Source organism: Triplophysa rosa, linkage group LG11, assembly GCF_024868665.1.
Source record: "Triplophysa rosa linkage group LG11, Trosa_1v2, whole genome shotgun sequence".
NCBI classification, from domain to species: Eukaryota; Metazoa; Chordata; class Actinopteri; order Cypriniformes; family Nemacheilidae; genus Triplophysa; species Triplophysa rosa.
The window spans coordinates 26,090,640-26,103,689 of NC_079900.1; the positions used below are offsets into that span (position 1 = coordinate 26,090,640).

Consider the following 13,050-nt stretch of genomic DNA (forward strand, 5'->3'; position numbering starts at 1 on the left):
AGTCGTGACAGTTCTAAGAGGCAATTACAGAAATACTTGACGACTTTGCTCAGGCGTTTAAGAATGACCATCACAACATTTCTGATGCTGTGTCACAAGATCAGTTCTCTGGTTAGTCAGGTTACACCGGCCGTCTCATAGTGCAGTTACGTGACTTTTTGGAGGAATTTATTCAGCAAATGTGTTTCCATCTCCCATTATTCGCATTAACCCTTTTTCGCAAAAATGAAAAACCACCTCAAGCGAGCGTAAAAACTTTTTTGCGAATTAAGTGCTAATTAATTTGGCGTTTCCATCACTCATTTCTGATGCGAAACTTCAAAATGCGAATAAAACCAGAGTGATGGAAACCCGCACTTAATCCGGTAGGAAGAATTTTTCACTCCGATGTACGAAAATATTTCTTGCAATTACAGCCACAGATGTGTAACGTTATCTTCGTCACCACCACATAGTTCACCAAGTTCGTCAAGTCGAGATGCTCGTCATCTGCTACCGGAGTGGTAACATTAGCAGCAGAGCCTGCAGCAGGTGCTTCCATGATGGCATCAATAATGTGACATGCCCGGACAAGCAGGACTTCTTCTTCGCGGTTGACATGACAACAAAAAGGCATTAAGTCACCAACTCAAATTTCTTCTGAAAATTATTTAATTTGTAGTAACGAAGATGGTTAGGAGAAATGTATCAGAGTAAAAGTACACATTTTATTTAGGAAATGTAGTGGAGTAAAAGTGAAAGTTGTCAGAAATATAAATAACGAAGTAAAGTAAAGATATGTGAAAATTCTACTTAAGTACAGTAACGAAGTATTTGTACTTCGTTACATTACAACACTGCACTTTTATGATATTAGAGTTTTATTATAACTAAAGACATTGAAATCAGTATATCTATTAAATGATTACTTACATAAATGCACATTATATGGTTTTGAGCACCTTGAACAACCAGTAATGTCTGAGGCCTAAGATTTTGGGAAGGCTTTTTGGGCCTGCTTTGATCTAAAAGTGAGCCAACCATTGTTTAAAACCTTGCACAAGTTCTGGGGACTTTAAACTGTGTATGAGTATCCATAGTAATGGTCTTGGTCCAGTAATATTGGTAAAAACATGTTTTTCTGTAACATTCAGAGACTGGTATCAAGGAGAAAAGTAAGCGTACCTATTTTATGTAAATTTATTTAAAAACTAAATTACGATTGGTCTGCCACAGATAGAACCATACCTTGTTGCTTAGGAAATAAGAGTGGCGGATGAAATGGGATTGGCTAAAGAAAACAAGAGATAACAGGACTTTACCTGATTGGTAAAGGGCGGAGACCGCCCTCTGAAGTTTGTGTATAACTGTTGATGCAAAATGCTGTATCTTCAGATGCTTTGTGGACATCTCACTTTGTTTACTCGAGCAAATAAAGTTTAATTCTCTTGACACCTGGACCTTCTTCGTTTGTGAATTTTTTTACGAAGTTTTTAGACTGATTTTCCTCAACAGTCTCAAACTCAATTCCTGGATGGCTCTGCTCAGTTTTGCTCTAACCCTAATTAAACGCACCTTATCCAGCTAATCAATGTCTTCAGGATTACTAAAAACTTCTAAGCAGGTGTAGGTTGAAATTGGTTGTAGCTAAACTCTGTAGAGCTGTGGCCCTCCAGGAACTGAGTTTGAGACCACTGCCTTACATGATCTGCCTGCGAGATGCATCCTGCATCCTGCTCGCTGTGGTAACCTTGGAACAATGAGAGATTTGGCTGAGAGTAGAGTACTGTTCTGCACTCTTTGATGCAACAAGTACATCAGTTGTGTTCCTTGTTCCGGTTGATCTAACTATTGCAGCCTAAACCCTCAGAGGATTTATATTATGGAAGTGTAGTGTATGCAAGATTAAAAAGATGTGTCTTTAATCTAGATTTTAACTGACAGAGTGTGTCTGCCTCCCGGACAGTGCAGGGAAGACTACTCCAAAGATTAGGCGTTAGATAGGAAGAGGATCTACCACCTGCACTTGATTTTGAAATTCTAGGTATTACCAACTGACAGGACGCCTGAGAGCATAATGCACGTGAAGGACTGTAATACAAGAGGAGTTCACTCAAGTACTGAGGAGCTAAACCATGTAGNTGCGAGGGGCAAGAATTTATCCCTGGGGAACTCCAGTTGTCAGCTGGTGAGATCTGGATGCCTTGCCTCTCCAGAATACCTTAAAGCACTAATCAAAGTTTTGCTCTAACCCTAATTAAACGCACCTTATCCAGCTAATCAATGTCTTCAGGATTACTAAAAACTTCTAAGCAGGTGTAGGTTGAAATTGGTTGTAGCTAAACTCTGTAGAGCTGTGGCCCTCCAGGAACTGAGTTTGAGACCACTGCCTTACATGATCTGCCTGCGAGATGCATCCTGCATCCTGCTCGCTGTGGTAACCTTGGAACAATGAGAGATTTGGCTGAGAGTAGAGTACTGTTCTGCACTCTTTGATGCAACAAGTACATCAGTTGTGTTCCTTGTTCCGGTTGATCTAACTATTGCAGCCTAAACCCTCAGAGGATTTATATTATGGAAGTGTAGTGTATGCAAGATTAAAAAGATGTGTCTTTAATCTAGATTTTAACTGACAGAGTGTGTCTGCCTCCCGGACAGTGCAGGGAAGACTACTCCAAAGATTAGGCGTTAGATAGGAAGAGGATCTACCACCTGCACTTGATTTTGAAATTCTAGGTATTACCAACTGACAGGACGCCTGAGAGCATAATGCACGTGAAGGACTGTAATACAAGAGGAGTTCACTCAAGTACTGAGGAGCTAAACCATGTAGAGCTTTATAGGTAATAAGCAAGATTTTAAAGTTAATGCAATGCTTTATAGGTAACCAGTGCAAGGGTGACAGAACCGGGCTAATATGTTCATACTTTTTTGTACATGTAAGAACTTGAGCTGCCGCGTTTTGGACCAGTTGGAGTTTTTGTAATAAGCCTGCAGGGCAACCACCTAACAGTGCATTACAGTAATCTAGTCTTGATGTCATGAATGCATGAATTAACTTCTCTGCATCTGATATTGACAGCATATGACGTAGTTTAGATATATTCTTAAAATGGAAAAACGCAATTTTACAGGTGTTGGCTCTCAAATGACAGATTACTATCGAATAGAATGCCAAGATTCTTAGCTGACGACAAGGGTTTTTTGGCAGTGTTCTTGGTTGTTACGTATGGTGGTTTTCGTCCAATAAGTGACACTTCTGTTTTGTCCGAGTTCAGTAATAAAAAGTTGTTAAAAGTTTTTTATATCGCCTATGCATTCCATTATTCGATGGAACTGCTGTGTTTCATGGCTTCGAGGAAATATAGAGTTGAGTATCATCAGCATAACAGTGAAAGCTAACTCCGTGTCGCTTTATTATATCTCCTAGAGGTAGCATGTATAATGCGAAGAGCAGAGGCCCTAAGACTGAGCCCTGTGGTACACCGTCCTGGACTGCGTGACAGCTCATTGTTTATTGCTACAAATTGAAACGGTCGGATAAATAAGGTTTAAACCATTTCAGAGCTATTCCTTTAATGCCGATTTCGAGTCTATGTAGGAGTGTGCTGTGGTCAATGGTGTCGAATGCAGCACTAATGTCTAGCAGCACCAATAACGAGATACAACCTCGGTCAGACACCAATAGCAGATCATTTGTAACTCTGATCAAAGCAGTCTCTGTACTGTGACATGCTCTAAATCCAGACTGGAATTCTTCATTGATGTCATTCCTTTGGAGGAAGGAGCATAATTGAGTTGAAACTACTTTTTCCAGAACTTTAGATATGAAATGTAGATTCGATATAGGCCTGTAGTTCCCTAGTTCTCTAGGGTCGAGTTGGTTTTTTTTGACAAGGGGCCTTATAGCAGCCATCTTATATGCTTTAGGCACATGTCCTAATGTCAGAGATGAGTTAATAATACCAAGAAGAGGATCTATAATTTCTGGGAGCATCTCTTTCAGTAGATTTGTAGGTATAGGGTCTAGCATGCATGTTGTTGATTTAGATGATCTAATGATTTTAGACAGTTCATCGTGATCTACGATAGAAAATAATTGCAATTTCTCCTTAAGGGCGCTGTAGTTAGTTTGTTCAGCGGGTTTCACTTCTGGTTGCATTGTTATATATTTTTTCTCTAATATCTTGGATTTTATTTGTGAAGTTCATAAATTCATCACTGTTATACTGATATCCAGAATCTGAAGTCGCTGACGATTTATTTTTTGTTAATTTAGCCACTGTGTTAAATAAAAACCTAGGGTTGTGCTGGTTTTCTTCTATTAGTAATGAAAAGTAGGCGGATCTAGACGTTTTTAGGGCTTTCCTGTATTTTCGAATACTATCCTTCCATGCTGTACGAAATACCTCTAATTTAGTTTTCTTAAAGTTGCGATTCATTTTTCGGGCCGCTTTCTTTAGAGCCTGAGTGTGTTCATTACACCACGGTGTTGGGCTGCCATTTTTAATCTTCTTTAAACGTAGAGGAGCAACTATGTCTAGCGTTTCCGAGAAGGTGGAGTTCTTTTTCAGTGGTAATGTCAAGATCTTCAATGTTATTTCTCATGCTAGAGATTTGAGACAATTCAGGCAGATTATCGAGAAACGCATCTTTGGTAGTTGAAGTTATTGTTCTACCATATTTGTAACAAGGAGCTTTAATTGCAGCTGTAGGCCAGTGAAGCAAACATAAGGTAATGATCCGAAATGTCTTCACTCTGCTGAAGGATTTTAACGACGTCCACAGTTATACCGTAAAATAGTATTAAATCTAAAGTATGATTACGAAGGTGAGTGGGTCCTGAAACATGTTGACTAACACCCATGGAGTTAAGAGTGTCTTTGAAAGCCATTCCATTCCAATCTGCAGACAGTACTAGTTCTGATAAAAACCCACCAAATTCTTTAATAAAATCTGTGTGGTGCCCTGGAGGCCTATATACAATAGCTAGAATAAATTTTAAAAATGTTTTATCCTTAGTATTAGGTGTTAAAAAATGAAGTACCATGACTTCAAAAGAGTTGTATTTGGAGTTAGACTTCTGGGAAATGCTAATAGAGTTATTGTAAAGTGCTGCGACACCTCCCCCTCTGCCTTTTAGACGAGGCTCATGTTTTTAATAATAATCTTGGGGGACAGATTCATTTAAAGTAGTATAATCATCTGGTTTTAGCCATGTTTCTGTCAAACAGCGCATGTCTATTTTATGATCTGTTTACAAAAAGTGCTTTATTAGAGAGAGATCTAATATTTAGCAATCCGAGTCGTAACAGTTGATTATCTGTATTTTGTTCATGTTTAACGTTTATAAAATTATTAAAAAATTATTAAAGAGGTTTACGCATTATTTTATGTTTGCTAATCCGGGGGACAGTCTCGTATTTCATGATGTTTGGGAGAAGGGATTATTACATGTTGTACATTTTTTGTATTCTGCGACGTGTGAGAGCAAGCAGACAGTTGGTTAAGCCATTCTGTCTGCTCCCTGACCTGGGCCCCAGTGGGTCAAGCTTTAGCATTATTAAGACTTTTTTGCCATATTTCTAGACAGCTTTGATGTTTGAATTTTTTGTCTAATAGGACGTGAGTGATAGAATTGAGAAGGAGCCGTTAGATGGATCAATTGTGAGGCAGCTGGAGAGAGGAGGGCGGGTAGTGGTGAAAGGTGATTGGAGGGATCATATCACTGTGCCCTTACAGACCGGTAAGCACTGCTGAAATTTCATATTGTTGTTTTTTCTAGTGGTGTAATTCTCAATTTTTCTGTTTATACATTATGAAGCTGCATCATGATTGTCCAGTTTTCTATGTGTTTAACTTTGAATCCTAAAACGTTTGTTCTGCCAACCAAAATTTGCAGATCTGCGCAAATTTCGGTCATATAAAGGTGGATCAGTCAGAGATCTTCTGCGTGCTATGAGAAATAAGGTACGTTTACGTTTACTAAATTACATCTGTTTGTTGACACCACAATCTTTGCGTATGCTGCATTAACAGAGTGATATCATACTTATATCCATGTAAAGTTTCCATAGATTAATTTTGATTTCATTGGTGCTTTAAAGAAAGTAATTTTAAAGTTTTTTTTATTTTATTAAAAATAAGTTAGCCTTAAGGACTTCAATTAACTGAAATGCTTCTAAGCGCTTCTAAACCCTTCTTGCCTCGTTAAAAACAGTTATGCTCGCAGTAACCCGTTTTGGTGCATGTCTCTTTAACTGATAATGAGTTACAGCGAACCCCACCCCCCTTCTGTCCGGCATGTCAACACAACACACGTGTAGTGGCAATGGTTTAGCTAAATAATATTTCCTGAATTCCTCTGCGGTTAGTTTCGTCTTAAACATCTCAAATCATTCGTCCGGAGACAAAAAAATCAGTCACAGCAAACAGCGCATCCTAATGCGCTTGCGTGTATGCTTACCTAAAATCCACGGAATCCACTGCAGATCTCAGCGGAATTACATGGATTTTAGCGCTTGTCATTGACAAGTTATAACGTTACACACACAACGTGAGAGCTAGTTTGCTGTGACAGATTTTTCAGCCAAAGCACGAATGATTCGCCCCTGTTCATTAGCAAAACAAACAGCTTGCCGCAGCTAAACATATTAACGCACATAATGTATTAACATTCATACAGCTAAACTCCAAGTGTCCATCTGCACTTATATACAGTAAGTTTAACACTGGCTTTGAATGTTCTATTTAGCCCGTGACGGACTTAGCTCCCTTCGCTATCACGTGCTAACGTTTATCCTCCTATATATACGGTACATTTACGTCAATTCAGACTGTTAATAAATATTACTTAAATAGGCAGTTTTGTCTCGTTCAGTCGGTCTCGATCCCTCTTGAGGAACAACTTTGAAGCTAATCCTGCTTGTACTGTCCCAGGTTGAAAAAGCACTCCGGTTTGAAGTGATTCGTGCAAACAAGCAGGTTTTTACTTATGGTTTCTGATGGATTTCCACTAAAAATAAAATAAATCCACTCCTGTCTCTTCCTAGGTTTGGACTCTGTGCAGCGACTACATTGCATTTTGTCCACGAACTTTAGCCATGGCGTCAAGTACACCGCTGTCGCTTGTGAAAACAACAATGGCGGAGCGCGGTGGGTGGAACTGTGTAGATTAAGGGCGGTAACATTATAATAAAATCTGCTTTGTACGTCACAATCGGAGCGAAATATGAACGACTCGATTTCTCACATACTTGCAGGGAAAGGCACACCAAAACAAACTTACTGGGTTCTTATTTTTCATGTTTTCTGGGTTGCTAGATGCACTGGGGACCCGATTATAGCACTTAAACACAGAAAAAGTGGGGTTTTCATCTGATGTCTCTTTTAAGAAGAGATCAGACATCGCAGTGTCACTCACCAACGTAAATAACAAGCTTCAAATGACACATCACTGGTATCACTGATCTTCCTAATCTTTTCAAAAGACTTTTATACCACTGTGGCTATCATTTACATTTTACGCATTTGGCAGACGCTTTTATCCAAAGTGACTTACATTGCATTATACTATAAAATTTGTTTCTAAGTATGTGCAATCCCCCGATCCCACGACTTTGGCGTTGCTAGCGCCATGCTCTAACCACTGAGCTACAGGAAAGCTATCACGCTGTTAAATGCAGCTTTGCAGACTAAACGAAACGCTATTGGTTATTTTAAAAGGGGGCGGGACCACTCTCTGTGGTCTCTCACGCTCTCTGCATTTTTCAGTTGAAATTACATCAAATAATGCTGGACTGCTTCCAAGGCGTTGGACTGGGACTTTAAATGGATCGTGTTGCCTTCATGAGCATCACTGAATGTTTCTATCTATTGTAATAGTTGTGTATGAGTCTCTTGATTGTCCTCAATGTAAAAAGATGAATATCAACATCACACAGTTACTGCTGGACATGAGTCAAATATACAGAAATGCTGAAAAAGCTAAGATTCTGGAGGACCTGGAGAATTTTTCTGAAGATCAGAGAACAGTTTAATGACAGTTTAATGAATTGTTTAAGGACAAACAAGAAACCCTTAAACAACTATGACAAAACATAAAACCTGTCATTGAATGTTCAGGTTACATCATACAGTATTAAGAATCGGGGGATGTAAACTTTTGCCCTGTCGGAGCCGATAGCCTCGTGGGGAGTGCTCCGACACATGGCGCGGTTGTGCATCGGGCGACCCGGGTTCGATCCTCGTTTCGTGGTCCTTTCCCGATCCCATCCCCTTCTCTCTCCCACTTCGCTTCCTGTCCACTCTCTCGCCAAAAATGTATCTTAAAAAAACGTTTGCCTTGGGCTATTTTTAGAAAATCTGTTATTATTCTTATGTGTGAACTTTAACATTTCTTTCGTGAAATAACTTGTTCAGGGCAGGACTAAATACAAAATAAACCTTAATTTTCAAAATTCCTCTTATTTATTTTAATTTTTCAGCATTTTCCAGATTCTGCAAGGGGGATGTAAACTTTTGACCTCAACTGTGTATGTAATATAATGATAGATCTGATAGATCATACTATTTGTTTGTGAGGCCAAAAATGCACACAGGCACAAGCACACAAGTTGCTTTTAATAAATCCAGATCCTACAATCTATCAATAAATGTAAAAGGTTTTAATTGCCTCGTCCTAACAGCTTCTCTGCACAGCTGCATTACCTTATTGAAAATTTGTCCTTTTGGTCCAGGAGAGGATGCTTTGAGTTTTAAGTCTCATTTTGTCATCATTGTATATCATACTCGTCTAAGTCTCATTTTGTCATCATTGTATATCACACTCGTCTATCGCAAAAGATCAAATTCCAAAAGCTTCATTCCTCTTTTAAATACCAGAATGAACCAGGAGTTTACAAAAATAAAAACAAATGCTGTAAGATAAAGGAGTTTAACCATTAAATTAGGTCAATCACATTTATGCATTTGGCAGACGCTGGCACTCTGTGTCAAATGCCAGTCTGTTGTATTTTCTCTATGTCTTGACTATTGCGCTGGATTAGTAGCTGTTATTAGTAAGATGTTTAAACAGTCTTAGATCGCTAAGGTAATATTTAATGAGAAAAATGATTTAACAATTCTTTTGAAGTTTCACTTTTAAATTGGCGGCGAATGATTAATGTTGGATCTTATGACCTTTGAAAAACTTTTTATTCATTTTTTATTAGTTTTTTTAGTCATTTATTTTATTTGTGTCTCCTGCAGAAGCATCATTACCGGGAGTTACCCGAGGAGGTCCAGCAGACGCTTGGATCTATTCCAGATAACTTTGTTTCCTATTTCACCTCCCGCTTCCCTCTTCTTCTGCAGCACACACATCTGGCCATGCGCTCCTGTGCTGTGGAAAGGCCTTTTTTGCCCTACTATCACACCTCCGAGTTGCTTATACCCAGCAAACCAACAAGTGTGTCACAGACTCTGCCCACCCAGCATATCAGCCAGTCAGTATCCACAGGCCTGCCATCATTTGATCAGATAACAGCACCACTGCAAGCACTGCCTAACACACTCTCTGAAGTGACAGTCTCGCCTGAGCTCACCACAGAGCAAATACAGCCCGTCCCAGCAATGTCTACTGATGGATGTGTATAAACTGACACATTCCTGGGATAATCTGTCTCTGGTGTGAATATGATCCGGGCCTGCAGTGTCCAGACTGCATCAATGTAAAAGCGTCTCAAGTGCCTTTTAGTGCTAATTTTACACAACAGCTGCTGTCTGGGTGACCGACTGTTTGAGTTTCTTGATGCAGATGATGTGGAAGAAAATGGGATCCACAATGGGCTTACAAAACGCTGATTTTAAAAGACTTTTGTGAAGTACATATCCTGTGATGCACACATTTAGAAGACAGTACATATTTTTGTTGAACACTTGAAGTGAACAAGAATTTCTACTGTGCAGTGTGACGCTCCATTCGCGTCATGTCAGAATTACTTCAGTTACAGACTTGCAAAAGCAATTAATGTTTTCTTCATGCTCATCATTATTCGTTGGAATTTTGTGAAAGCTCTAACATCTTTGACTTGTCCCTTGTGATGTCCTGATAAACTTAAGTAACAGCGTTTTTCAAAAGATATTGCGGCTATTTATACATTTTTAGCATTAAACATTTTAGTCGATTGGACCTGGTTTGCTTTTTTAGTTCAATATTTTGCAAGATTGTATAATTATGAATGAATGTAGTAACAAATTGTAATCAAAACCCAAATTGTAATCAAAACCCAGAGTAAAAAGTAAATTCTGGATTTCACATCATGTTGAAATTACTGTATTGTTTTTTGTGAATATTTTTTCCATTAATAATTGAAGTGGCCATTGTGCCTTTAATGACACTGTGTCATGTGTCTTGAATCTAAGATGAGGCTGTTGTTTGTGGTTTTGCCTCTTGCTATTGCTGCTGAATATGTCTGAATCAACTGTATGACATTACTTATGGTATGCTCTCTAAAAGCTCTGGATATACTTTCATGACTACAACTATTTTCTTGCATTATGCTTATAACCTCAGTCCTTCACTTTATGGCCAACTTTATTTTCAGCAATTCTTAAGAAAATTCTATTCTATTGGTACTGGATAACGATATTGTTTCATTTCGGGTGATTTTACTGAGTGTGTTATTTCAAGGATATTTGTAAATATTTAAACTATTGTTGTAATGTCTCAAACTGGAAACAGTTGTTGGGAAACAGACCAGTGCAGTTTTTTTTCACTGTGTTTTTTTCACATAGTATTTTACATAAAACACATGCGGTTGAATGTACATATTCCCCACAGAGCTTTTATAATATTGTTTTTATAACCTTATGTATATATTTTAGTACTTTAGAGAAACATGCACTAAGATGCAATAATGCCTTTTTACATGTAGTGTAATAAAAGCTGCTATTGTGCAATGCCAGTTATGTGTGTTTTTACCAATGTCTTGAAAGAGTATATATTTTTAAAAATTCAAATATCCAGAACCCAACAACTATACAGCAAGCATACGTCACTATTTCCAGTAGGCATTTTATAGGTGTAATGACATGCCTATTATTAAATTGATTATTTGATAGTTACACTTCTTAGACTTGTATTAAAACCAAAAAAAAGACGTCCATTGTGTTGATTGTGCTGTTTATTACTGCAAAACAAATATGTGAGATTTCAATAATCTATAGATTTTGTGTAGTTTTCATTAAATGTGGATCAGGTCTGTCATGGCTCTGCTTCATTTAGTCATGTTTTTCTTGGTCCTGTAGCAGAGCCATGACAAAGTCTTTGGTTATGTGTGGAGAGAAACATATTATTGTCCTTTTGACAATAATATGCGTTCTCTCCAGTGTCTCGTCATTAACCCCGCCCCTCTCGTTTCCTTTGTTATCTTTCCCTGAGTGTTTTATTACCCACACCTGCCTTGTGTCGTTATCCCTCGTTTGTGTTCCCTTTAAATGCCCTCATGTTTCATTGTCCTGTGCTCGGTTTGTTGTATTTTTCTCAGTTTAGTTTTTCCCCATTGTGGGTGTTTTTGTTTCTGTTTTGTTAAAGATTAAAATCTTATCTGTTAACCCCTTCATTGCTGTCCTGCATTTGGGTTCTTTCCTGCCACATCCATCACAGAATCACCGAGCCAACATCAAACCCAGCAGGCAGTATGGGCACAAGACGGTCCCACCAGGCTCGCCTCCTCTGCGGCATTCGTTAGGGGAACGCGGACATCGAGGACTATCTTGAGAGGCTCCTGGATGCCGCAGAGGAGGATGTCTTCGGGGAGGAGGAGGTGGCGGTGCTTTTTAACGCCGGTCTCAGGGATCCCCTGTCGCGGGCGGAGATGCGGTCGTTGAGACCGCTGGACTTCGATGTCGTGTGGCGGTACGTCAAGAACCGACCGGAGTCCAGGGTCTCAACACGTCACAACCACCCATCTCCGCTGGCCGCCATACAGGAGGGTCAGACCCTGCAGATCGGGGTTATAGGCATCGCCACTCCGCTCTCCATGCAGCCTCGCCACCAGTCAGCCTTGTTGGCAAGCGGGGGAGGCGAGCGTCCTGGGGATCCACCTCCGAGGAGTCCCAGCCGGAGCCAGCCATTCCTTATACCGCCTTCCATCACCCGACCACCAGCTGGGTGGCTCGGCGGTAGAAGAAGAGGCAACGGCGGGCAGCGTGGACTCCAACCCGGCCGGTGCAGCCGGCGTCCCAGCCGGTGATCCAGCCGGCGTCCCGGCCAGTGATCCAGCCGGCCTTCCAGCCGGCGTCAAGCCCTTTCCAGCCGGCGTCAAGCCCTTTCCAGCCGGTCCCTGGGAGACCCCCAGGGTCAAAGACTGTTCCCCCCAGGACTTATCCTAAGTCCCCCAGGACTCCGCGCCCTCGAGCGCAGCCGGGGACTGGGACTATTCCCCTCAACCTTTTTGGACTGCCTCCTATGGGCTCTTGTTTGGCCCCACCCCCCCTCCCATGTTTGTTATTTTTACTGTCCCACCCAAGTCCTGTTATTATGTTGTCATGTCTGCCCTTGATTTTATTTTATTTGTTTTGCCTTGTCCTGTCTGTCACCCAGTTGGTCTTGTCTCGTCCGTCTACCCCTTGGTGAGCACCTGGAGGTGCTCATTAAAGGGGGGGCTTCTGTCATGGCTCTGCTTCATTTAGTCATGTTTTTCTTGGTCCTGTAGCAGAGCCATGACAAAGTCTTTGGTTTTTGTTTTAGTTCCTGTCTTGCTCCCTCGTGGGAAGTTTTTGTTTGTTGTATTTTTCTCAGTTTAGTTTTTCCCCATTGTGGGTGTTTTTGTTTCTGTTTTGTTAAAGATTAAAATCTTATCTGTTAACCCCTTCATTGCTGTTCTGCATTTGGCTTCTTTCCTGCCACATCCGTGACAAGGTCATCTTTATAACTATAAACATATACATTTTAAATAAGTAATAAAATGAATGTTTTAGATTGTTTTCCTATAACATCAACAACATTAGCAGCAGCAACAGTATTTCATTTGACTTTCAACATGCATGTTTGTAATTATAGCTGGTCATTATGAAATTAAACACGGT

The 13,050-nt window shown here is 40.0% G+C and overlaps 1 protein-coding gene across 3 annotated transcripts in view; it reads left to right on the forward strand.

Moving 5' to 3' along the window:
- Positions 1 to 12,838, forward strand: part of LOC130561538 (serine/threonine-protein kinase/endoribonuclease IRE1-like) — a 135,522-nt gene extending 122,684 nt beyond the window's left edge. For all 3 annotated transcript variants that reach the window (XM_057345948.1, XM_057345949.1, XM_057345950.1), the window contains 3 exons: positions 5,602 to 5,725; positions 5,882 to 5,949; positions 9,229 to 12,838. In XM_057345948.1, coding sequence (XP_057201931.1) covers positions 5,602 to 5,725; positions 5,882 to 5,949; positions 9,229 to 9,615 — 579 coding nt within the window. In that variant the 3' untranslated portion in view covers positions 9,616 to 12,838. The remainder of the gene's footprint in view (positions 1 to 5,601; positions 5,726 to 5,881; positions 5,950 to 9,228) is intronic.
- The last annotated feature ends 212 nt before the right edge of the window (positions 12,839 to 13,050 follow it).